Source organism: Copadichromis virginalis, linkage group LG22 (assembly GCF_057382275.1).
Source record: "Copadichromis virginalis isolate Kocher_CV1m ecotype Utaka linkage group LG22, C_Virginalis_male_GT1.1, whole genome shotgun sequence".
Taxonomy (NCBI): Eukaryota; Metazoa; Chordata; class Actinopteri; order Cichliformes; family Cichlidae; genus Copadichromis; species Copadichromis virginalis.
In genome coordinates, this window is record NC_140638.1 from 16,220,408 (window position 1) to 16,247,699 (window position 27,292).

General features: G+C 40.9%; 1 protein-coding gene across 4 annotated transcripts; it reads right to left on the bottom strand.

Annotated features, from left to right (window-relative positions):
• Positions 1-2,075: 2,075 nt before the first annotated feature.
• On the bottom strand, positions 2,076-26,642 carry LOC146683069 (zinc finger protein 516-like). 4 transcript variants are annotated; one of them, XM_085446024.1, is made up of 6 exons: positions 26,262-26,642; positions 17,218-17,258; positions 9,261-10,773; positions 7,080-8,369; positions 6,635-6,699; positions 2,076-5,208 (listed from the first exon to the last, which is right to left on the bottom strand). In XM_085446024.1, the coding sequence occupies exons 3-6, from the start codon at positions 10,567-10,569 to the stop codon at positions 5,158-5,160; spliced, it is 2,715 nt and encodes a 904-aa protein (XP_085302150.1). In that variant the 5' UTR covers positions 10,570-10,773; positions 17,218-17,258; positions 26,262-26,642; the 3' UTR covers positions 2,076-5,157. The 4 variants fall into 4 exon arrangements, with proteins under 4 accessions (XP_085302150.1, XP_085302151.1, XP_085302152.1 ...); XM_085446025.1 differs by lacking the exon at positions 26,262-26,642 and adding an exon at positions 25,922-26,255; XM_085446026.1 differs by lacking the exon at positions 17,218-17,258.
• Positions 26,643-27,292: the final 650 nt, after the last annotated feature.

The window sequence follows — 27,292 nt, forward strand, 5'->3', positions numbered from 1 at the left end:
ATTATTTATTTCTTTGCTCATTCATTTATTTATTTTCCGTGGCATGAATAGAAAACTGTGGCTGTTTAATTTTAGTGATTTAAGAGGCTTGAACAGGTAAAACTGTGGTTTGGTTTTGTTAAATACAAAATAAAGTGGAAATAACAGTTTTAAAAATGCTTGCTAAATTTCTGTGTAACACTTTATACTTACTACTGTTAAAGGAAAAGGTGGATCTTCTCTGTGATCTTCCTCCTGCCTCACAGCTCCATCTTCAACGTCCACTATCCCTCCTCTTGCGCATCACACCACACCATCTTAGCTTTACATCTCTAACTTTCTTTCCTAATTTTCTCTTTCAGGAGATTTTGGGACCAAGGATTAGTCCTAAAGTCCTACATTATCTTGTGACCCCCTTAGATTACGTTTGTAATTTCTGTTTAGCGACCTAAAGTCCAATCACTGAAAATAGCCGGTTATGGCTTTGTGTGTATAGGGTTGAGATTTTCTAACCAAAAAAAGCAGCATGTTTAAGAAACATCTTGCTTCTGTGCTTACACTGATTGCACTTAATTTAAACCCTAAAATCAAACTTTGATTGTTTAAATAATCACACCCAGCTGTCACCTTTCACACACTAATTAAATCTTACCTTTTATTATCCTTAAGCAGAGCATTTGCCAGCGGAGTTCACGACAGTATTTATTATCTGCTTACCAATTTTACAATTTTATAGAAGAGGAATCTTTTCTCTAATCTCCCAGTGGCTTATCATTGTTTTAATTATTTTCATGTATTATAATGTGTGAGACTTTTCTTCATGAAATCAGAGAACTCAAAGCCTCATAACTTTCGTATGATATCAAGATTGTGATGTTTTTCTACAGAGCTGACGTCAAGTCTGATTTCAAGCTTTAATTTCAAACTAACCAAATTCAAGTGAGCAAATTCTGACCTTTAATCCACCCAGAAGAGCATTTTTAGGCACTTCCTATAATGAAAACACTCAGTTAGAAGGACTAAAGCTCTTAGGTTCTCTAAGCAGTAGCTCTCACACACACAGAAAGCACTTCCTGACAGCTGTCACTCCCATTGGCCACCAAACCGTCTCCCCCTCTCTGCCCGACAACATCCAGGCGTTTCCCTGTCAGACAACATATGCCACTGCATTTCTCCTGCTCCGAGCTGCCTGACATTATCTACTCCCAGTCCCTGTGGCCGGCACCAGCTCTCAGCCCCCTTGCTGGTGGCTCTGCGAACATGATCTCTGATGTCTCTCAGGCAGCAAACTGATGCTGTCACTGCACCAAGATTCAACACGACCCGCTGACAAACACATTGTGACAAGGACACACAGGCACACACAGTGTACACGCAGACGCACAGTTGTGCTCATGTCTCGTCAATATGCTGCACAAGAGTCAGTGCAAGTAATGCCTTTATTCAGTTGTTATTTTCTCCTCTGTCAGACCAGGTCAGCGGCACACACGCCCCGACTTAAAAATTATGCTTTGATGTACGTTTGTGAATTTTTATATAATTGACACACAAAAAAGGAAGAGCTGCTGAAAGTTGCACGAGGAGTTTGAGTTTAAATCTAAAAGATCTGCTGTAACTGTGTTTTTATAAGACCACAAAGGTGGATGATGGGGAGAAAGGTTTAATTCATCAGCGGTCGTCGTGATTTCTTTGCTGTGAGTTGTACACACAGACAGCATATAAAGGAAGTCTCACTGCAAATAGGAGAAAGAGTTACTTGTTAAACAGTGTAGAAGAAATAAGGTATAAAGCCACTTATCCAAGAGCCATGAGTAAACAAAAGCGGCTTTCAACTCCTTCATTTGTTGACATTGTCTGCCACCTGCTGGTAGAAGTGATACACTGCAGCAAGAATGACCCCAATTTTTATTTAGTTTTGTCATTTTGTTTATTAGAGCAGAAGAAATGCTTTGTACTTTATTCGAATATATATTGTGCAAACTAGAAGAAGAGAGCTGAGTCTGTTAAACTGCTGAGAAGGAACGTGACACAGTGACGTGAGGCTTCTGAATGAAGATGATGTGTGATGGAGAAAAAAAATCCAACGCCATCGCAGATCGGCATCAACCAACTTTATTTGAATTTTACAGTCAGACAAAAATTGTTGATCTGTCGAAAATATAAATTCTGAACCAACATAATAACTATGAAACATGTTTACATAGTCACAAAAATGAACCCAGCGAGAGCTCAACTGTAAGCTGGAGGTTTGCATAAGAGTTCAGACTTGCGTAAATATCCCTCTCTCAGTGCTTCCTGCCTCTTTATGCCAAACAGGAGTTACAGTTACAGGGTCGTTGCAAAACACAGGCTCAGTGATACCTGCTGTGGGAGCATCACACCCCGCTGACCCTGACCTCAAAGGTGACGAAAATTCAACATGTTTTTAACATGTTCTGCTACTACAAATATCAAATACTTTTAATTGTTGAAATCCGACTCATAGCAAACAAACAAAGACCATTAAATAAAACTATCATTTACAATATTATCAAAAAGAAGAAAAATCTCTCCACACAGTCAGTGCTTTCATAATTATGGATTCTTAAGATCGCCCAAGAATCCATAAGTTGATGGCTTTTAGTTAAATGCATAGACTACGTCTCTATGGGATATGAATACACTGAGAAGGAGGAATTGAAATGTAAACATACTAAAATCTGCAAACAATGAAACACATGAAAACAACTGGAGACTGAGGTGAGTTTTGGATCAGTAGAAATGCTCATTGCTAAAAGTTCTACTTCTAAAAGAAATAAATCACAGCATTAAATGGCTACATCACTAGAATAATGCCAAAAGAAGTGCAGATGTCTGCGCTCTAATTGAAAACATAAGAGCAAATTGTTGCATTTAAATTTTAAACTTGGATTTAAAATAAAAATAAAAACATGGCAGCACTTTTCATTGTTCACTGGTTGTTCTGAGACCCTTTTTGAAGACTGGCTTCAATGACGAGCGCGAGTGCTCATTTTTCACATCAATCCTGGACCTAAAGTTTGGAAAATGGCCAACGACTTTTCATTAACAAAATACAAGATAAACACTAGGGCACCGTTTCTGGTTGTGCTGTTTCACTGGTCTGCTGAAGTTACTGTAAACTACAACGGAGCAGTTTGTTAACCTGAAGCAGAGCTAGAGGACTCGATGGCATTGCTGTGCCTGAAGCAACTGAATTACATATCTGACCTTAGGAGAAATACTGATTCCAAACTGACAGGAAAAAAAAGCACTATTTCTGTCTTAGGCCCTGGTCACACAGGGATAGCGACCGTTTGGCAACCACCTTTCAACCATCAGTTGCTAGGGAAAAATGGGTTGCTTGTTGTTCTGTGAAAACATCTGCTAAAACCTTAGAGCAGGGATGTCAAAGTCTTTTTACACTGTGGGCCACATACAGCCCACTTTGATGTTAAGTGGACTGGACTGGTGAAACTACATGAGGAATGTGTAAAACTGGAGAAAAGGTTTGGGTAGGGTTCAAAATATAAAGTTTTGAACACTGAAAAAAAAAAAATCATATATATTAAAATAGCAGAGCCTTAAAGACCAGGCAGTGATTAACCCTGTCAGAGATTTTTAGTAGAGACACCTGTGTGTTATTAATTTGAAGCTCCTACGTCTCCTCATTCTCGAGGTATCGCATTTACTGGCGTCCACATCACCAGGCGGGTGGCTGCTTGTTGATATTGGTCATCAAAAAGGTGCCGCAACAAAAACCTTGTTATTGCTTTGGTCTCTCGATTGCTGTGATCCCCTGCAGTTTATACAGAAGATGTTGCAAACAGTCGCCAACTACTTGTGTCGAGTGTCAGTCAAACAATGAAAAGTGGGAGTAGTGAGGTGCCCATATGCCGCATGGCTGAGAGCAGCCAGCCTGGGTTTGAATCTGACCTGTGGCCTGTGCCTTCCCTGCTCTCGCTCCTCTGCTTTCCTGTCATTCTTCACTGTACCCTTTCAAAGAAAGCTGTAAAAAGGCCAAAAAATATTTAAAAAAGAGAAGTGGAAAAAGTGCAAACTGGACAATGTAGAACATTTACCTTTAAAGTAAGAGTTGTGCCTTCTGAAATGTCTTGGTTAAAGTGACAAGTTGACAAGTGCTAGCATACAAATCAACATTTCCAGTGTAAACAATGAGTGATAGCATTAATATGCTAATGACCAAAGCAATGACAAGAAGATTTTTGGTGCAGCACCCTCCTCGCGACACATCTCACTCAGCAACCTCCAGGAACGACTCACCAGCTGTTAGGGTACCAAAAGTCTGCCAGGGGTTTGCAAAGGGGTCTCTAGGCCTGTGTGACTAAGGCCTTGGGTCAACACTTGCATTTTAAAGGAGAGTCCTTTGAATTTGCCCAGACTACTCTTGAGATGGTGCATAGTGACAAATAACTTTTGACCAAATGAAAACTGGCAAACTCAAAACGTTGACTCAAAAGCTGTTTGCGGTTTTTAAATTATTATTATTATTATTATTATTATTATTATTTAAATTGTGGGCTGAAAACACAAGTGACACCATGTTATCTGCAACAAAAATCACATACTCAACCAAGAAAATTAAAAACTTAAAAAAGAAGACATTTGTACATGAAACAAAACAACAAACTTAAACTCGACACTGATATACAGCAGTTAAAAACATGTATTTGCATCACAGCTGTTTTAGTGGAATTATGAGTTGTAAGATTTGGTATGTTGTATTGCTCTGCAAGGATCTACTTTTTGTAACCAAAAACAAGCAGATATCTGGGCCTAAAGCCAAGAGAACATCTGTTTAGCCACATAGTTGTGGCTCTACATTTAATTTCCACCTGGCTGTGGTACTTCTACAATGCTTTCCTGTTGTTTTGTACAATAATCCTGAACATTTGCCTCATTTTCACCAAATAAAATAATCAAAAACACATCATATGTGTTTATTTAACTATCATATCTACACTCGTAACATGCTTAACACTTCAAATCAAACAGTCATAATACAAAATCAAACAAGTCCACCGCATTGCTTTGCATATATTGTGCAGATTCCAGAGCCTCTGTGCTCTCCAGGAGTTATGGCTAGTTCCTTTGAAGAACAGCAGGCCTCTCTTTTTTCAGCAGTTAGAACTTTGCAGCCAAGAGAAGCACAATGTTTCGTTACGTTCCTTTATGCAGAGACCCTGAGGATGAAGTGGAGTGGCTGTTCATCTGCAGAAGACAAGTGTGAGTAACACTAGTTAGCACTGGCACAGGTTTTCAACTGGTTTGTTTTTGAGGGTGGCTGTAGCTCAGGAGGTAGAGCAGGTCAACTACTGATCAGAAGGTTGGTGGTGCGACTGGTCCAAGTTACTCTGATGCCTCCAATGGAGTATGAATGTGTGTGAATGTTAGTAAAAAAGCACTTAAGCATGGAAAAAAGTGCCTGAATGAATGAAGCAAGTTGTATAAAGCACTTTAAATGCTCAGGTAGAGTAGAAAAGCTTTATATAGGAACCAGTCCATAGTCCCTGCAATAAATCATTCATTATCTCAACTTCATTTTCATTAAATTCTGCCCACACCCCTCACCCCTGCAGTAGCTTTACCCACAGTTTGAGAACCGGTGGGTCGGCTTTAGCCCTTTAGTTAAGACAAAGGTCTATGAGTGTCCTCACAAAGATGGAAATGAGCGATGCACAAACGCTGTATAAGATATGGAGAAATAGAAATTTTTAAAAATCTTTCACAAAGTCATGTTTCTCCAGTATTGTTTTACACCTCACATACAACTGTTGTCTGGCTTAGAAATCCTCAACCCTGAAGACAGACAGTGCCCATCACTCGTGTTCAAAAAGTTGCCCACACATTACTCTAGGGGGAATAGGAGAAAGCAAGAACAGTTGTAGGTAGCATCAGGGTAGGCCTGACTGACAGGCTGATGACACACCATATGGAGATGCTGTGCGAATTTTACCCTGAGGGGGACAACAATGTTTTTTTATTATTTGTTTGCCTCATCCCTGTCAGCTTCTGTTACGGAAACGAGAAGGAAGAGACAGCCAGGTTGTGGGAGCTGACAGCCACGCACGTAGATACAAGACAATACGCAGACGCACGTGTGCGCAGAAATGACAGACTGTGCTCAGACACAGACGAAGTACAGACACAGAGCAGGAACACGCAGTTGGTAAAGACATACTGTACACGGGGTGAGCAGGGACTTTATGCTGTACTTCACTCTGGAAAGTGAGATAACTGATCTACGGTTAACTGGCTTGAGTTACCTTTAAGATGAAACTGTAGTTAAGCTTTGAACTGTGATACAAATATAAAGAGAAACACTGCCCTGCAGCAGATAACTGACAGGATTTTAAAAACATAAACACAAAGTTAATCAATAATGATGTAAAGGTAGGCTTATGTTTTCAGATATAATTGGTTTGGAGCACAAAATGCTATTTTTTCCATTTTTAAACCATATTTATATACTTTATAAGTATATATCCACCAACCTAGTTGTATAACCGATTATGATCATCAATGATTCGAAAAGTCTTAAAGATTTTAAAATGAAAGATGCAAAGATTATTTTAATTCACAATTCTTTTTGCCTGAAATACAAATCTAGAAATTATCAGTAAAATCAAAAACATACCTGTTTGGAAGCTTCAGACGAGGAATGGACTTCATTTCCAAAGTTTCCATTTAACTGCATCGTTGCTGTGAAAGTAGAAAGTAGTGAAAGAGCATTGAAACATCTGTTTCTCATTCTGAAAGCAGTAGATTTTTATAATAGAAATCCTATTTCCTAAAACGTTAGGCCTCCATCTAAACCAGGGGTGGGGGAACTCCAGGCCTCAAGGGCCAGTGTCCTGCAGGTTTTAGATATCATTAGTTCATTACCAGGCCTCTGGAGAACATGAAGACATACTGAGGAGGTAATTTAACCATTTAAATTATCTCTGTTGCATCAAGGACACATCTAAAACCTGCAGGACACCGGCCCTTGAGGCCTGGAGCTCCCCACCCCTGATCTAAACAGTACTCAGTTCTTTGATCATTTACAGCAAATAAAGCAGAAAGCAAAGCTTCCTCCTTACCCTGTGAAACAAGCCTGGGATCAACAAAGCCCCAGTGCTGATAGAGAGCTGCCAGATCATGTGGACTGTAGTTTTTCAGGATACTTAAAATATCGATGTCCGTTGGCGTTTCTCCTGTTGATTCACTCTTTCCCTGAGATATTCGGAGTGTATCTAAATATGCTTTGCTTCCGTGTAGCCCCCACATATTCATGGCAGCCCAGAGATCAGAACCTTTGGGACCTGAAGAAAAGTCACTTGAATGCCTGCGAGAGTGGAGCTTATCTGTGTTAGAGGAAGAAGAAGAATTCCCACTGCGATTTCTTGCCAGCATAAAACCCAAACCCTCCTGTGGGAAGTTCCCCTCCACAGTGGCTCTGTTGCCTCTTTGTTTTGGGCTGCTGGTAGGCTGCAAGCTCTGGAGACTCTTGCTGTTCACAATGCTGTTCACAATGCTGTTTGACGAAGTAGCTTGGGTGCTGGAGCCTTTAGATCCACCCCCCACTGTTCGGTTATGCTCCTTCTTTTGATTTTGGAGTCCAACCTTGCCACTAGACTGTGTCGCATCTGAAGGTCGTGAGTCCTTTGACTGATGCTTGGACTTCAGGGTGCTTGATTGATTCTTGTGGGACGACTGCTTATTGCTGCTGCTGCTGCTGCCATGGTTTGTGACCCCGGGAGGCTGTGTGCGCTGCGTTCTTGGAGTAGGCAAAGCTGGACAGTCCTTGCCTTCGAGGAAGGGTGGCGGCCCTGTGCGTCTCCACTGAGAAGCACCTGCCTTTAAACTCTTGAGACTATTAATGCTAGGTGCCCACTTGGGTGCCATGGTACTGCTGCCATCCACCCTGTGGGCAACACGCTGATGGATCCACAGTACTTCTGGGTAGTTGGTGGTGTGGGAGCAGTATGGGCACTGATGTCTCACCAGGCCCTGTGTTTTTACTGAAAAACTAACATCAGTTATGGGTAAAGAAGAAAGATTGAGGAGGCTGCTAGCATCGCCAGTAGCATGTCCCTGCTCTTTCACCTCTGAGCCATTTGTCTTTTCCATTTTAATGTTTGACTCTACTAACTCCTGGCTTGGAGAACATGAATATGGATTCCAATATGGCTGACTGAGCAGGATGCTCCTGCTTCTGAGGTAGTCCATGTATCTTGAGGCTTTGGAACCACTTCTGCTTATGTCCAAATTGGTGCTCTGTTTGCTGTAGGAACTCAGGAAGTCCTGGTGCTGCGTGTGCAGGTGAGACCTGAGTAGCGCGGTGTCAACAGTGTGGAAATCACAGTGCTCGCAGAAATATTTCTTTTTATCTGCAGGTAAAAACAGAAGGGGACATTCATAACAGATGAGGTCAGTTTTTTTTACATATACAAAAAGACTGTATAATAAAGACAGAAGGATCACACATCTAGCTAAGGAAGGAAAAAACACCCCTAATTAGACAAAAAGATAGAATTATGTATTGTGCTATTATTAAATGTAAATTGTGTTTATTTATTGGTCATTATAAATGCAGATGCCAAAATATTAGCAAACAGCTAATATTGGCCCTATTAGCTTTATTTCATGATTACTGGTGCTGCCATGATGAGTATTGACAGTCATTGTGGTAAGTCAGACTGGTAGAACATAGCATCAGCACGTTTTAATAGTAATAAAGAAATTTGTCATTAGTCTAAAGATATTGTACACAAATAGAAGCTGTTACATAAAATTTTCCATATTGATATTTTGTCCCACCCCTGACACACAATTAATAAATCTAAATCTGAATCTACAAATCCAACCAAAACAGTTTTTTAAAGATTTGTTAAGACAATAAAACAATTATTAATGCTGAGATTTATATATTAAGAGTCCCTTAAAAATATTAGGTAAGGTAACCTTACTGCGTTTGTATGTTTACAGACATTCTTGTGTAAAAAAGGGCAATTACTGCTGCTGTAATCCATTTAGAAATTCGCTAGTGATCTCTCCTTTACACAATATATTGCCAATTTAACTCATTTTTGTACTAGAGTTGTAGTTTCATTTACCTTTCAGAAATCAATTTGTATAAAATACAGCCCTTAATTGATGCTTTGATGCTTATAAATGGTAAAAGTACAAAACTGTTCTAAGTCTGATCAACGAATATAAACTCTTGTCTAAGCTCTGTCGTGGATAATGTATTATGGTGTGTTGTGGTGTATTCGGCTCACCTTCCTGGTCTAGGCTCTTGATGTTCTTCGTCTGTTTAGATGAGGAGTGAACATCTTTAACGTTTTTAGTCTGTAGTGCTTCATAAAATGCTTGACCAAGTCCATTCAGCAGAATAGAGTCCTTCTGGCTAATCTTTTTGTCACCACCTTTGTGATCAAGGCCTGCATCACCCTTCCTCTTCTTAAGATTGGAGCCGGCTGTGTCATTTGGCTTTCTCTTCTTCTCTTGCTTCAAGGGGACGTACTCGCCTTTTTCTATGTCATATGCCACTTCCGCATCAGCTAATCTCTCCTCCCATCCCAGACATTTTTCTGTAGCCTCCACTAGCCGTCCTCTTGTAGCTAACTGCCATGACTGGTAACTACAAATTGGATCCAGCTCAGGAATTCGACTGCCCGGCTTCACTTCTGCAGGGCTTTCCCTGGGTCCAGCAGAAATGAGGTTCAGGCTTTCCAAAAACTGCCTCTTAGCATCTTGCACCTCGGAGGACTCCACATTTCCTTGTGTTGGATTCTGCATCTGAGTGCGGGTGTGGTTCAGTTTATGCAACTTTTCATGTATCTGCAGTGTCCTGCGGTCATTGAAGAAGTTACCGCAGCCTGCACAGAGCTCATAGAGGCACTCTTCATTCGTCAGTAATGCTGGGTCCTGAGGAACCCCGTTGATGGTGGCAGGCGGTTCGTTGCTTTTGCTGCCCCTTAGCTGGGCTTTCACTCGATGAATGCGCATGTGACTTTGGAGGAACCACGCTTGGCGAAAGCGTCGTCCACATATCCGGCAACCGTGATCCTGAGAGCCACAGTGCCTTTTCATGTGGGACTTGAGGAGTAATACCTGAGGGAAAACCTGGCCACAAATGGTGCAGGAAAAAGGTCCGTCATCACCTCCATCGCTAACCTCGACACTATCTTTAACCTTTTTCTTGGTTGTTTTCTTCTTGACCTTTCCATTAATGTTATGAGCTTTATCAGGTGGGCTGCTGAGCTCAGGAGGGTCAGTTATATCAGCATCCTCTTTTTGCCCTTCATCTCCATCCCCCTCCCTGTCACTGAGGTTTTGGCTCAAAAGGCCCAATTTATGGCTTCTAATATGGGCCTTTAGGCTGCCCTTCTGAGCTGTCCTGTGCTCACAGTAGGGACACTTGTAAGGCTTCTCCCGAGTGTGTCTTCTCATGTGCTGAGATAGAGAGCTTAGAAGTGGAAAACTGCGACCACACACCCCGCAGGTGTGGCATGGGGTTACCTCATCCTCTGCCTCCACTTTAGCTGTGTGTTTTTGTGAAACATCCTCCCTTTCTTCTGTCTCCATCACTTTTCCAAGACCACCGGTCACCAAGAATCACCACAGCTGTTTAATAAATCCTCTTTGAAACTCTAGAAAAGTTATTCTTCCAAAACTTATTGAGTTCTCAGCACAGGTAACAAAAACTTGCCAAACATCACAGCTTTAGTATCCAATCCCGATCTCTGAAGAGAAGTTCCTTCATCAAATGGCATGCTGTTTTTATGATACCTGGAAAAAAAGAAACTGAAATGAGTCCCATGATAATTAAATTAACTACCAAAATTCAGAAAAAAGCCAGTTAAAAAAAGTCTGTCCAAATGGCTTTAAAATATGAAAACATAAATGAAAATACAGTATTTAAGGAAAAAACAGAGATTGCACAAAGACAACGAGCTTGAAAGTTAATCCTTGGTATGACCACCTTAATTCTTTAGTATTCTTCTGCTGTAGATAGTTTTCGAGGTCTGCACTGCACAGCATGCTGAGACATGCCAGGTTTTCGGGTAATAGCCGTTCCAAAATCACCAAAATGGTGCAAAAATAGCGTTTTATGTATTTTTTTCATAAATTCAACTAAAGAAGTAGGAACACTTCATATGATTCCATGACAGGCTGCTGGTAACAAAGTGTCTAAAGATACAATTTAATGCAATAGTTGCTTTTTTGTCCAAGTTGACACAACATTGGTTTTTATGTGAGCTCAGTGTTAAGTGGCCTAACAGATGAATAAACATGGTCAGGTACAAGGACTGAAAATGAGTGAAAAAGCAGCTGATGTCCAAAAAGAAAAAAAGGAAAACTTTAATTCTTCAGAACTGAGAAGCCACACAGAAAAACTATTAAAGCTTAAAAGTGAATGTGTTTTGAGTTTTAGTTCATTTTGATGTTTTAGTTTATGTAAGCCCTTCAGGTTCCTAAGTTCATTTGTTATCATGCTTAAGTGTTTCTAGTTCTTATTATTTCCCCCTCGTGTTTCCAACTATGGTAAATCTCCCCTGCTTTTCATGTGTTTCATGTCTGTGTCTTACATTGTGAAGTTTGGGTTGTCATGTCTACGTCTCATTATGTTTCCTGTTTTATTGTGAAGAGGTCTGGTGTTTCTGTGTTCATCGTGTTCAGTTTTACTCTTCCCCTGTGGCGTTGTTATGTTCATGTTGATCTACTGTGCCTTTCTGTTCCATGTTTCAGATCCCTATGTTCTGTCTCCCCCAGTCTGTTAAGTCCACATGTCTTGAGTTCCATCAGTGTGTTTCCTGTTTTACTTTCACAGTCTGTTCTATGTTAATGTTTCTAGTTTTGCTTCCCTTGCCTCGTCCTGCTTAATTACTCTCAGCTGTGCTCTCCTCCTGTGGCTCATTCCCCCTCGTTATCCCTCAGTGTATTTAAGCCCCATGTTTCTCTTTGTCAGTGTTGCGTCCTCCATCATAGCTGTGTGATTTTTCCCTGTGGCTCCTTGTGCTTTAGTTTTTCCCAGTTTAGGTTTGTGTTAATTTTGCTTCAGTTTGCCTTGCCCTTTGTTTGTACCTTTTTTTCCAGCCATATTAAACGGCTCGCTTTTTGTTAACATTCAAGTTTTGTTCCCTGTTCCTTGGAGTCTGCATTTTGGGTCCTTTTTCAATTCATACAGTCTGCCCTCGCCAGACTGTGACACCAGATTGTATAACAATCTATACCAACAAGAGATTTGCAACATATAAAAAAGCACTGCAGTGAGAGTAAAATGGTAATGGTAAATGGCCTGTATTTGTATAGCGCTTTTCTAGTCCCTAAGGACCCCAAAGCGCTTTACACAACCTGTCATCCACCCATTCACACACACATTCACACACTGGTGATGGCAAGCTACAATGTAGCCACAGCCACCCTGGGGCGCACTGACAGAGGCGAGGCTGCCGGACACTGGCGCCACCGGGCCCTCTGACCACCACCAGTAGGCAACGGGTGAAGTGTCTTGCCCAAGGACACAACGACCGAGACTGTCCAAGCCGGGGCTCGAACCGGCAACCTTCCGATTACAAGGCGAACTCCCAACTCTTGAGCCACGAGTAGACACCCCTGGTTTAATTTCATATCTTTAAATAGAATAAACTGATGACTGAATAACTGAATAATATTTTGGTTTAAAAACAGTTTAAGATCAAGCAGTTGTTGATTCACATTAAGGTTGTTTTACTCTGTGCTAAGAGAGGGTGAGAGCTCACTGAGGCAATTTGCATCACGGAGATTTTGGAATAACCTTTGTCCTTTACTGGATGAACGACGGCTGTCTGTACCTATTAGACCACGGGTCAGTGTCTCAACATGCGTGTGTCTGTCAGACCTTTGGTTGCTTATGCCGAAATTGAGTGTGTGAGGTGAAGCATGAAGAGATGTATTCATTCCTGGCCGGCCAGGATGAGCCCCCAGGGGCCATCCACTCTAATTCACGATCAATAATCCATTATCAACAAACTTCATTTTAGAAACTCACTTACTCGCACATACAGAGCACGGATTCTGGGCTGAGTGCTGATGCAAGATTGTAAGTAAAAAGGTAAGAATGTATATTTGTAACTTTTAGTATCAAAATAATCTAAATCTTTAAGGTTTTACACACAAATCATTGTTGAGACTGCAGGTATAGTGATGTAGCATTTGTCCAGATCCCTGACCTGGTTTATACCTATATTTTTGGCTTTTTTTTTTTTTTTTTTCAAGGATGATGATTTATTTATTTTTTATCTTAAAATAGCTTGCCTCGGACAGTAATGTTTTATCAAAACTCCAAAAAACTTTGGCAACACAAACACAAGGCTAATCAGCACATACTGGGTCATTTTTGCATGGCCTGCGATGCTGATTCATAATCATATATTTAGTGGTGAATCAAACAAGATTCAGTAGCAGATAGAAATGTTGGTGACCGTGAAGTTATAGGAAATGGTATTTAAAAGGGTTAATTTAACACATTAGCTAAATATTATCATATAATACATAAAATAACCATAAAATTGAACTTTTTATGTTTGCAGCACATTTTTTTGGAACAGCCTAGGGCTGGGCGATATGACCCAAATTTCATATCTCGATATTTTTTAGCTGGATGGCGATATAAGATATATATCTCGATTTTTTTTTTTTTAAAGCCATAAAGTAAGAACAAAAAGAGAGTTCTTAGTCAAAGCTGTGTCCCAGATGTCACACAGGCACTTTTATTAACATAGAGCAGATGTACATAAAATTTACTCAAAAATAAATTATGAGCATTTATTAAATAATAATGCTCCATAAATAAAAGAAAACAATGTTGTTTTTGTGCATAACAAAAAGCTCACAATTGTGCAGTCAGAATGTAAACTAAAAGACGCTGAGCATAATAACATAGACAGATTTCACAGCTGCTCTGTTCCCAACTTCTCCTGTGTGACTGACAGCCTGGAGTTTGAAATCCGCTTCGTAACCACGTCTCTTAACAGGTGCCATTTATGGTCCTTATACACACACAATACGGTAATATTACGCTGAAGCACAGTACGTATCACTCCGCGAGGCTCAGCCGTAATGCTCCGACAATCCATCAAGCGGTGCAGCTCCGTAGCTTACCAAAGTCGTACTAAAACATTTTGACAGATTGATGAGCGCCGTGTACCACATAAAATCGGTTCGCGGCCATCAAGCACAACCAGAATTCATACAAAAGGCGCGCTGTCAACTTTTGAGAGAATGAAAGGATTTTAGTCCGTGCAGCCCCTCTGGGCTGCATGGCGTTAGCGCGGTTAGCTCGTTAGCGTGGTTAGCTAGCTAACACGTTGACGCGGTCCAGCCCCACACACGGGGCGATGCGCAGTAACTCGTTAACGCAGATTTGCCGTGTCCATCTTGTCGCTTCCTGCAGGTGAAGCGATGGGGGAGGAGGGGGAGTTGTGTTGAGTGAAGGAGAGGCGAGGCCGAGTAACGTTGCGTAAAGACAAAAGTGGACGAAAGAGAGGCAAACTTGCGGCTCCACAAGTATAATTATAACGTAACATAGACTATATCGATATAAAGGATATTGTCACATCTTATATCTCGTATAAAAATATATCGATATTTTTTAAAAACTCGATATATCGCCCAGCTCTAGAACAGCCTGTCCAATATATGCTTTGAGACTCATCTTGAACAGGTCAGCTGCTCATGTTCGCAACATGTTTCTTTTTCTACTCATATAGGGAACTGTTTTTTTCTTTTTTATCTGAACGACCAACTCGTGAGATACAAGATTCTCCCCTTTTTTTAAAAAAAAACAAAACAAAACATGATCACTTCCAGGGAAACACTGGGGGGAAAAATAAGTTTGTTGTTCTATGAATTGACCTCATAAACTTTAGAACAACTTCAGTGTTTTTTTCCATAATGCACATGTAGGCGAATATATTTCATCATAGTCATCAAGTTCACCAAAGCAAGAATCAAAGTAGTTACCAGGAAAATTATGGAGATGGGTAAAAAAACAGGACATCTGCCCTTTTGTGTCATCTGGTGAAGTTATAAAGACACTGGGAAATGATGTACCTGATATTTGTTTTGTTGTATATACATCTGCTGCACCTGCTTTGGCTGGTGGGGTAAAACATGTCAGGTAAAGGTGCCTGTAAAGTCACTCATTCTCATTTAATTATTTGTATCTCTTTCTGTTGTTTATTGGAGAGGTTTGGGGATGCCCAAGTTCAAACCATCTCAACCTTTCCTCTCTAACTTTGCCTATAAAAGCAATTTGTGCATCTTTAACTCTGCTAGCTCCCTCTCAGCCTTATTCAGTCTTATTTTACTACAAAATATGATATTCTGCATTGAAGAAAACCAGGTTTTTGCTTGTATATGCTGACAGTTCTTAGAAAGAAACACCAAATTGACAAAAGTCTCTATCAGCAGGTCAAGCTTAGAGAAAAATCAGAATTGCTTAAAGAAAATTGGAATCTAGCGATAAATCTTTCATCATTTTAGAGATAAATGATCTTGTCTGCCAGGAAAATGAGTTTGATGTGAGAAGCTCCTTTAGAGACTTCTTATCAAGACCTCAAAAAATGACAAACATACAAGCAGCTGTGGTGCTCTACATAACGAACAGTGCATGGCAGAGGCAGCCTGATGTAGCTAAACATGTTCCTCAGGCAACGACGACCATTTGTTTGGCTGTTTTTAGTGAAAGAAGGTACTCTAGCTCAGCCAGGCAGTCAAAAGAAAAACCTGCTATTGTGTCAGCCGCACCAGAACTGTCACATCGCCTCATGTCTGGCCCTCCACCCCTCATTAGGGGGTCGAGAGAGTTATTGTTAAACCGAGGAGGCCTGGGCCTACCCATCACTGTCTTCAAATGGGCGAAGAGGCGAGACAAAAGACAACGTTTGTTTGTCTCGTCTTTCTTTGAATGCAAGGGGGAAAAATAGGTACACATACTCATAAAGGCTAAAGCAAAAACACTGACTCCAGCATGATTTCCAGGAGGTGAGGTTGTTCGTCTAATTATCTGCTGTATGTGCATCTGCATCTGTCTAAATGCGTGCCTGCCTGCTTGCTATCATGTGTGCTGATCCGCTCACGCTACAATGGGTGCTGAACCCAGAATCTGGAGGAGTTTAGGAGGGTTTTTTCTGGACATGGCAGGTGTTTGGTAGGCAGACGCTATCAGATTAACGCACGGGCAATGTGGCACACTGTCTCCAAGAGGGGGGAGGATATGGGAGAGAAACTGGAAGGTGGCAATTAAGGGGTTATGGTTAAGGCGAATGTAATGAGTTAACACAATGGGGATAAAGTCAGAGAGCTGAGGGCAACAGATGGGAATAAACGGGCCATCAGAAAGGAGGTAGCCGCCTCTACAGTATGAGCTTATGCCTTTGTCAAAGCAGCCTATCTGCTTAGTGAGTGCTAATATTTGCATCTGCAGTGTCCTACTACTGCATGTGTACACAACAAAAATAATCGTGAAAACTCCCCTTGTCTTACCCCCTCCTCTCCTTCCTGTACTCGGCTATCTTTTCCACCTCTTCAGCCTTTATCCCATACAACAGTCAAAGCCCATTGGAGGATCTGTAAAGTAATGCAGATAGCCAAACATGTTGCTCTGGGGCTTAACTCATTTCTTTTAGAATCCCTCGCTCCATTTTTCACTCTCTTTTCTCTGGCTGATGAATAGGCACGTCCAGTCAGCTGTCCGCACACTGATTCATCCTGACGTCCCAACCAGCTCAGCACAAACTCCCTATGGTCAGGGCACTGATGCTGAGAGCCTGCGTTCTGCGATGTGCGTGTGTACTCGCATGAAAATATCCACAGCGTTGCATGTTTGCACACTGACTGTGTGCCCGGTTGCTGCTGTGGACTGGAAGTCTCCCATCTAATCTTTAAAAACACCTAAAAAAGCCTCAAATACCAATTTTTCCTTTTGCAATAAAGAAGTGTCCACAACAGCTGACGTCTGCGCATTTCTGTATTTGCAAACTAGTGAGAGATGTGAAAAATCATTGCTGTGTGTATACCCCATGACTGTGTGCATGCATATGTGCACACAGTGCAAGTGTGTGTGTGCATGTGCTGAAGTCATCCAAATATTCACATCCACAAACCTGTGCCAACATACCCCTGACTGGAGATGGCATGTGACTGTCCTTATGCTAGTGTTCAAAGCCACAGTGACTCGCTAAGCCTCACCTTGCATCTACCGTTTTGTGTCCAGTAATCCTGTCCACCAACTGCAAACACAAATGAAAATATTACACGTTATCTTTGCTGCAAATATAGTCTGAGTCTATATTCAGGATATTTTCTATCATATTGTTCCCATCTTTAACTTATCCAGATGGACAGTACAATAAATTTAAGAAAAACCTTTCTGCCCATCAGTCATTCCTGACAGTATGATTAATCTTGTGTCAGTTGTTAGCGGATTACAGGAAATACAGTGTTGCACAAGGGATATTTCACAACAAATTAAAAGCAAAGTCGAGCTTGCCACATCAAGTCCTAGTGGACCAGAGATATCCTCAGAACTGATAATTATCACATCTTTCATTACGAAAATTCTGAAAGTGTGGGGCGGTTTAAACCTACAAAATGTTCTATTCTTACATGCTGAAGAAGAAGGAGGACGCCCACAAGCATAGCAAACACTACATGTGGAAGATGGTGACTCGTGCAGCTGCTGCAATAGCTGCACCCCAACCCGATGATAAGAAAGGCAAAGAAAGGCAGCAAGAGTCAGATATGGAAATACTTTGCATTTGCAAGGAGGATGATCGGGGAGTGATTATTGATTCACAAAAGCCAATGTTCAATGATGCTACTGTGATTTTTAGAACAAGCAAGAAAATAGTTAAGAGAAGAACCTAAAAGCCCGACATCTAGACCAGTTCACAGAATGAAAGGCGACCGAGTTTCAGTTCAGCATTTAAATATGCAAAGTATCATGTTCTCCTGAAATACATATTACCATTTTGTTTTTAAAAGCAAGAACTGCTGTTGTGAAGTTAACTATAATGGCTAATGATTTAACTAATTTTACCTTTTAAAGTTAAGCTACTCACATTTCAGTCCATTTCCTGTTATCAAAGTAAAATCTTAACATTTCTTGTTCTGTACTGCTTTTATTTACAGATAATGTAATTTTGTAATGTTCAAGTGTTTTTTTTAATAAAGGAGTTGGGTATCGGGAATCATGTAATTCTACTGGTATTGCTACTGACTTCTACATCGCCAGTGTGTGAATGTGTGTGTGAATGGGTGGATGACTGAATGTAGTGTAAAGCGCTTTGGGGTCCTATGGACTAGAAAAGCGCTATACAAATGCAGGCCATTTACCATTTACCATTTACATTTCTGGCATAGATATATCTATAGTAGGCACAACTGAAACTCAATGATCTGTAAAGATTAATTACTTTACTCACTTTACTTTTAATTAATGGCCTTCAATCCCATAGAAATCTACGTGAAAGGGGATTTCTTACTTGACCTCTGTAGACAATTTCCTGCCCTTTTTATGCACTCAAGTCATTCACTGTCGGATATACTGAATAATCAAATTCACAAAATTTGTAGATCTTGATCATACGATGGTTCAAAATGGAAGTATGAAACCACACACTCGCACACTCGCAGCTGTCAATCACAAGTCATTGAGCGTGTGGTCTCACAGTCAGACCCGCCCCTTCTCGAGCCATCTTAGTTTCTGCAACCAAGAAAGCGACAGCAGAAACGCTCAAGGCTTTAGATCAGGTGATGTCACAGCAGCTACGCCCATCTTTTATCGATCTTTTATGATTACCTACTCTTCAAAGCAAAAAGGGCCAGCTTCTGGTTAATTGATATAATAATTTTTTACTTTGAATGTCAATGTTAAAAAACAATAAATAGTTGAGTAGACATTTAAATATTGCTGCCCTTCCAAGTTAATGCCAGAAATACTAGTGGATTAAATGTATTATTTATTTTATTAATGTTCAACAGCAGGTCCCAGTTCACTACCCGTTTCTCTCTCTCTCTCGCTCTCTGAGAAGGGGAACAAGTAAACAGATGATAGCCATGCTAACCGGCGCTGTTGTGCAGTACTCTGATGTATGAAACAAGCAGGTGTATGTCAGTTTTGTGTCAGGGTGTCTTCTGTCTTTTAGACTCGTCAATTCACCATTTTTTTCTCTGGTTAGTTTAAGATAATTTCTTACAGGTTTTGTGGGCTCAACACAAACTCCAGGTGCAAGCATGACTTCATGTGTAGCAACTATACAATACAAGTCAGCAACTGGACATCAGATATATTGCCTTGAATACAAACTCGTCCAGTTAACAAAAGAAATATCAGTGTGTTTTAAAAAAAAGCCTTCCTTCTATCCTTCAGTCAAATACCTTCTATAAAAATATAAAGAAATATGTGTCATCATAAAAATTTTAAATGTCAAGCTATTTTTCCACTTGCGTGGTGTGACTGCAGAGCTAACAATGACTTTCTCAGAGTAATACAGGCATGCTTCTTCCCATCCTGCCAGCGTGGCCTGAATGCAGCAGTAGAGGTCTTAGAATAACCTAGTGACCACAGAACAACCTCATTAGAGTGAAGTCTTGAAAAAACTGGCAAAACAAGATCAACACACATTGATAAAAGTACACAGCTCAGTCCTTCCAGACAACTCTCCATCCCACCACAGCTGGATTATCCTTTTACAGCTCACAAGCAACTCCTGTTATTATTCAGGGCCTATGGCGTTCCTAGAATGACTTAATTGCACAAAAACAGTGAGGCCGCAAGGCGCTGTGGGCGACCAGCCTAATGTACCTAAAAGATTAGACAGCCATGAGCTCAACAGTCACAAGCACGGACAAACTTGCGCACATTCGTGCCCATCCCCCTCCTTGGGCAACTCTCCACTTGGTTACACAACATATACAGGGATTACTCTTCATTGCATGAGATGAGCTGCTCAATGAGTGGCTTTTATCATGGATGCCCCTTTGTGCACAAAAGGGGGCATCCGTGGCATGACAGAGAAAAGACGGCAGCGGTTTTACCTGCTGCAGAAATACACAGTGGTCTCATGCAGACATCAGAAACTACCTGAGCAGCTCCACTAAAGAGCAGAAAAGCAAAGATGAAGAGTTGTCATTTTTAGGGCTATTTTCAATTACTATAGGTTATTATTACTGTTGATTTATCCTCCATGGTAGGCCTGAGGATCCACTGTGTACCCACTCTCTTTTCGGTTCGGATTGGCTAGTGTGGGAGACACTGGAGTATAATCTGCTGGCATTAACTTGCTCTCTAAAAAAAGCACTCTCGACAGGGATTAGATTATCATGGCAAGGTCAACTCAAACTCACTCCGACTGTCTCCCTTTATGTCTCTATCACTCTGGTTTTACTTTATCGGCCTTCCTCTCATCGTTCGGCCTCCTGTCCATAGGTGTAAATTCGAAGACACTGATTTCATTGTCACCTAAATGCGAGTCAAGCCACTAAGTAAAAGAAATGACAGCAGATTAAAGGAGATTAAGCCTACAGAATAAGGCCAAGAGAAGCAGTAAATCAGAACACTTATTAGAAAATGTTTTGTTGATTTAAATTATGTAAAAGTATTATTGTTTTGTTAAGCCTATTTATGATTATCATCATTTTCTAGTTATTTTTCTGGTGACTGACTAATAGGTTCATCAAAAAGGAGGCTGTCACTGTAATCTTATGCATCTTAAATTGGAGATAAACTTTAGCTTGAGTTGATCCTCAGACTAATGAAGATTGAGCCCAAATAATGGACACAGCCACTTTAACTGTACAGTAAATATTATTTTTATGACAGGTTTGCAGTCAGAATTAATGTCTGCATGCAAAAAGTGCATCAGAGGCTGAGGAGGCTGAATCACTCCCCTGCAAATCAGAAAGAAATTTGACATAATTTTAACTAAAATAAATACAAAATGCTAAAGCTGATATTTCTAATCAAACGTACTTTAAGTTGCTTTGGTTTTGCTTTTTCCTGACATCTAATGTTGATCTCTATCTGCGTAAAAGATCATAATTCTCAAGTTACGTAGTAGATAATGATTTGTAACGACATGTGTGTGTAATTTCCCGTTTCCTGATGATTAAGGTAAGGATTGAAAAAGCGTAAGGGGATACCTGCTTAGCGATTTTACCCTGGAGCAAAAGAATGACAGCTGGCAGGAGGGTCTGGATTAGGTTTCCCATAGGGGTATTGCATCTTTTACACCACCACTTCTTTGGAATAGAATGAGCCGATAGTAACCTGATTCCTCCAGACCCATCCAATCTCGTCTCATTGGTCTCAATGGGACCAAACAGAAGGGATCTTTGAACGCCTTACTCATCCCTCCCATCTTCCATCTGCCAGTGTCTGCACTCCAGTTCCTCCACCGGAGACTTAAAGGCCATGTTCTTTTTTCTTTTCTTTATTGAGGAACCTATATGAATCATCAAAAACTATAAATGTTCTCCGCCCATTCAATTCTTAATTGTGCTAAAATAAAGAAACGCTGCTTTGTGGTTTTGTAAAAAATGACGCAGTAGCTAAATTAGTGTTGCCTAAAGAACTGATCACAATAAGCTCCTAAAGAAAATTCAATTTGTTTTACATTTACATTTTCAGAATTTTTTTAACATAAATATGAATATTTTTCATTTGTAATTAGAAGACAAATTTCCTGATTAATTAATTTGGTGTCGAAAAATTAGCAAACACGTTATAAAAGTTAAAACTTTGAACTTTAGAAAAGAAAAGAAAAAGCATGTTTAAATATTTTACATTTATAATTCTCTTTTTTTGTTTAGGAAAAAATAGCAATTTGAGTAGATTTACTTGCTTAAATTTTAAATGCTTAAGCTTGTCCCTAAAGATTTTCTGTAGGATGATGTTTCTCATCTGTTTACATAAGGCCCAGGTAATGTGACCACCACCACATGCTCTGAATGCAGCATGTGATCCATCTGTATGATGTGCTGTTAGGTAATCACGTCAAAAGAGAGGATGCACACTCAGCAAGAACGCGTACGCCTTTTAGCCACAGATTCACCCGCTGCAGACATTTGGCCCACTGAACAGTGCAGATGTTTTTACGTCTAAGTGTAAAGCTCAGTTTCCTGTGTTTAACCCACTCAGAACTTGTTTTCTTTTTTAGGGGTTTTTAGTTGTTTCATTCTGAAAAAACTAACTCCACTGTGATTTGCATGTATGTTAAACATAACTGAAAGATTGTTACACCTACTATAGATGTTACACTGAGAAATAAATTGACTAAAGCCACTTTTCCCTCAGGGACGAGGAAATCTTTCAAAGATGGTTTAAAGTTACATGACTGCATGATCTGGATTGCTTAAAACATTTGGGGCGGAGAGTGTCTGTATGAAAACAGTAAGTGATAACAGAGGTTGTGATCAACAGCAGCACTGCAGCTCATGTTTGGCCATTTGTGTTAATATGACTTTTTTTTAACAACGCTACAGGAAACTGGTTGAAGTGTTTGCCGCACGACCAAAAGTACTGAGACCAGGTGCAGTGAACTTGGAATTTTACTGCCTTTGAAATGGCTGTTTCAAAGACTGGGTTAGGTAGGCAGTTTGTGATCAATCTGAAAAATTACAATTATAACCTGAATACAACTAGTTGCGTCGGGTGCCCTATTGCAAAGACACGTGTTGAATGGGAGTTTCCCTCATCAGTGTTGGCAATTAGACGGCAAATTATTGGAGACGGGTTGCCTGTCTCCAGGAATAGCCTTATGATCGAAAGTGGCCACCCAGAGGTTGAGGATGTTGCACACTCAGCCTGTGGGCGACCAACTGGTAACGCAGCCACTTCAATCAGTCGCTGAATGCAAAAAAAAAACAATCAAACAAAAACTACAACTGAAGTTTGTTGTTTGTTTTTTTGTAGATTCGAGGAGGTTGTCATCTTATTTCTCTTTTGGTGTCACTGAGACACAAAGCAGAAACATGAAAACATGCTGAGTATTTACTGCTTCATGCTGGATTCACAGGGAACAACGGTTTAATGGTTTCAGGTAGGGCTGGGCCATATTATACCGTTCACGGTAATACCGGTATAATGTTAGGCAACGATAGGAAAATGACATATCGCGATAGAATGGGAGTAAAACGCGCATGCGCAGTGCCTTTGTTTTCATACGCACATGGCCGATTGTTGAGTGAAACAGATGAACCAGAATTGGTTTGTAAAAATGGTGCAACTTCCGTGATGTGGAACTGGTTTGGTGTTTGTCCGTCAGATACACAACAAAGCACATTTTTTTGCAGAACATGCAAGCGGCCGTTGTTATTGTCATATTTGTCGGACTAAGATGCTCTTAAATCTGGGAGTAATCTGGGTCCTAAACTCCGTATACATTCAGGTCAAACAACACTGCAGCATCACTTAGAGTTAAAAACTGTCTAAATTCTTTCATCTTTAATAAAACGATCAGCATTTCTGCTTTACCAGGTGTAACTATAAAGTTTAACTTCCAGGCATCCATGAAAACAAAAGTTATTACATTTAACGGAGTTAGAAGTTAGCAGGAAGCTAGCGGAAGTTAGCTCGCTAGTTTCGCTAGTTACCTAAGCATGATATTGCATGTTCTGACTGAGAGATTTCTGAAAAAAATCAAACGTACAGCTCTGCTATCACTTCCAACATAAATGAAGACAGGAAACTAAACAGCAGTGACGTTTGTAGGGTTGCGGAAGTTGGGCTAGCTGGTATATAATGATGTGCTACGTGATCGCTAGCGACACAGCTATGTTAGCATAACATAAACAGTGAAGCTGGAGGACGAACACTAACACTTTTCCACTTATAAAAGTTAACGTGAAGGTTCTTCATGGTTAGAGACAAATGCAATCGCATGGCAGGATGCTGTAAACGGACCAAACTTCAGTCAGGAGAACAACTGAGATAATCCATCCACAATACGAGGTTAGTCATTAATATACTGCAGCAACATGGGAATAGAGCAGCTGCCAGAGAATTCAACATTAAGGAATCAATGGTACAGAAATGGAGGAAGCAAGAAGAATGAGTTTAATAAAGTTTGATTTATCTGACTGCTTTGTTTCGCTTAATGTGCCTTATAATCCTGTGCACCTTATGGTCCGAAAAATGCGTACTGCACACTGCAGTTTAATGTTGCAAAGCACCTCTTTTTAACTTCAGTGGATATTATACATGGTTATGCTCAGGATATGTCAGCCCATTTCTACTGGAAATGCCTTTTGGTTAAACTTTCAGCAAGGAATTTGCATTTGCACTGTTACATTTTTATAAAGCTTTAATGTACATAAAAACCAGCTTCTTGTTTAAGTGAAAATAAATGGAAGGTTGTCTTTTTGCGCTAGTAATGTTGTGGAGTTGTATTTTGTCTCGCATCAATTATATCGTCGGTTATATCGTTATCGCAAATTTTCAAATATATATCGTGATAAATATTTTTGGCCATATCGCCCTGCTCTAGTTTCAGGGATTTTTTTTTATTGTAAACTGAGGTTTGTAAAAATAATTTAAAGACTAAGAAGCTTCATTTTCATTTGATGAGGTCATTGACATTCACCCCAGATTAAAGTGCTGCCCACTAAAAAGAAAGGAAATTGAAATGATTATTACCACCCATTTTAAAACTTGTGTTTGTGCTTATTTTCACTTACAATAACAATTGCCTTTGTTTTGCAACCACAAAACAGGTTATTACATAAAAACATTAGCATGGGCAGTGTCTTATTTTCAACACAATTTCCACACAGAATTTCCCAATCACTGCATCCCTACTTTCAGCCCACTATCACAATGGGTGCTGCCCAAAGTGGAGATGGCCTGACCCCTCACATCCTCCTGCCTGCGCTGTCTGCACCCCTCCCCCTTCCAGCAACAAGCCTCTGTCCAGACCCCCGGCCTCCTGACCTAATCTAGATGATTAAATCATTTTTTCTTTAGCACAAATTTTGTCCCCCCCACTAGTCTTGTCTGGTAGTTGTCGCACACCCTCCCCTATTGATCGCCATGCTGAGGAGATTACCCTAATAGCTGGGATTACCTCCCCACATGTTGGCTGGTTACTCTAGGGGAGGAGGGGAGGGCTGGAGATGGTGCATGATGTGCAAGTGCAAAGAGGGAGGGGGGGAGTAAAACATATTAAAAAATTAAAATTAAAATCTAGACCTGGATTTGTTTGTTGCCTGTGAGTACTATAAAAGACAAACCAATATTACTCTCTGTGGGATGTAAATAAGACTTTTAAGCACCCACATAACAATCTTTATCATTCAGTGCTATGCTGTGCATGATCAGTCATAAGACAAGAGCTTTTTGAGGCAGGGGTAGACAAACAACACCCTCCTAGCCCTTTCTGACAAAAATTGGGACCGCTCCTCCTGCTTAGCCCAGCTGAAATCCAGTTTGAGTGCTAAATCAGCCTCAATCTTTATAAAAGGTTAAAAGTTTCAATTATATTTTGTTATAGATTATTATGCGCTATTTTTTGTTTCTTTTGCTTTGTTTGGTACTAATGGTCAGACAAAAGAAGCAAAACACACACCATTTTTTTGACTTTTGGACCCTACTCATCAGTCCTCTCCTGATAACAATACAGTTTAAGTGGCCCATCCACATGTTTCACTGAGGCCTCTGTGGTGTGGAGGCTCGGTGGGTGTTTTAGCTCACTGTTTCTAACAAGTGCAAGGGGTGAGAGTGGTTAGAAATCAAGATGTTAGACCCACTGTGACACGAAGGCAGGCGGGCAGGCTGAGAGAGAGGCTGGAGGCCATTCAGACAGTGCAGAGCAGAGAAAAGGAATTCCGTTAATCCGCCGCTGATCCGGTACAATGGCAGCCTTGTTGTCTGTCCCGTTTGCGTTCACTTACTCACCACAAGTTTGCGTGCGTCGACCGCCTTCACAGCTGTGCCCGAACAGCACCGGAGATGATGGTAATGGTTAAAGAAGCGATAATGTGTGGAGCTGGCAGGGAGGGGGTGTCAAGTCGCTACATGTAGGAAACAGCCTCGCTTCACGGGACACACGACTTCTCCCGAGTGCGTTACAAATAACTGACATCCATATTTAGTTGCCAACTAACCGACGGGGATGTTGTAGTCAACTTTCGCCAGCACAAACTCAAAACGGAGCACTTCTCGTATAAGCTGCTCCCGTCCGACACCCCACCGGGTCTCTTTTGTTAGTTAACCGTCGTTTGGCTTCACTCCTTACCTCCAGAGGGGTTAACGATAGGCGGCAGGTCGCTCCTGAAGGAATCCCATCACGGACCGAGCTCTCGCCTCGCAGCGGATAAACACTTGTCCACAAACCGAAGGGAGGGGAGCGGAGGAGGAGGGAGGCGGAGGGGGGCTATCCTTTGAGCGGTGTGCTCATCTCCTTTCTGCTCGGTGGCGTCAAAACTTCCGCGTATTTCAATCACAGCGGTGCACCTGAACCGCGGTTCCCGTTCCGCTCCTCGGCTGCTGCGGCGGCCGTCGTCGTCGCCGGGGACATGAGTGACGCGAGAGATAACGTTATTAACGTTAATAACAAGCAAGGGCGAGTGATCTCTGCGTGCGCGCGCCTCGCTTCCATTCACTGCAGCTGAGCCTGACTGCTGAGAGGTGACCGGTGCGCGCGCGTGCGGAACATTGAGTGAGGTCGAGCTCGTGTTTGCGGCCCAAATGGAGGTAAAAGTGTGCCCACACCGCCACTTCACTAATGCCACCTTGAGTAGAAACGAGGAGTTTACGGTTTGGATTATTGTTTTGCGATGTTTTGCAACAATAGTTGCAATAATAATAATAATAATAAAATAAATAATATATAGACTTTTCATATAAGCAAAAAACTTTAAATCCTATTTTAATGGCTTATTAGTTCACACGTTATATGATTTAAAGCAGAGGCGATTCTAGGATTAGAGCTTTGGGGGGTGCTGAGCACCCAGAGAGCTGCCCAGCCAGGCAAGATAAATCATATAATTCTTAAATTCATCAAGTCTCCCTGTCCCTGGGTCCTCGTCTCAAAACATGACATCACTGTTTTGTACATTTTAACACAATTTAATCCCCACATTTGTGAAAGAAAAGCAAAACACTTTTTTTGAAAAGTCTGTAACAAAACCATCAAATCTGATAAAGGTTATTTAAATGCTGCAAAAGAAGAATGGATTGGAATAAAAAAAAATACATATCCTAACCTTAATTACTGGGGGAGAATAATGAATTATGCACATAGTGAGTAAAAAGCAAACAGAGTGC

Excerpts from the sequence above, each read along its gene's own strand:
- LOC146683069 (XM_085446026.1), bottom strand. The coding sequence starts at position 10,569 with ATGGAGACAGAAGAAAGGGAGGATGTTTCACAAAAACACACAGCTAAA. Across the intron at positions 8,370-9,260 it reads CAAGAGCCTAGACCAGGAAG|ATAAAAAGAAATATTTCTGC; the intron begins GTGAGCCGAATA and ends TTTTACCTGCAG. Across the intron at positions 5,209-6,634 it reads CGTCTGAAGCTTCCAAACAG|ATGAACAGCCACTCCACTTC; the intron begins GTATGTTTTTGA and ends TGTCTTCTGCAG.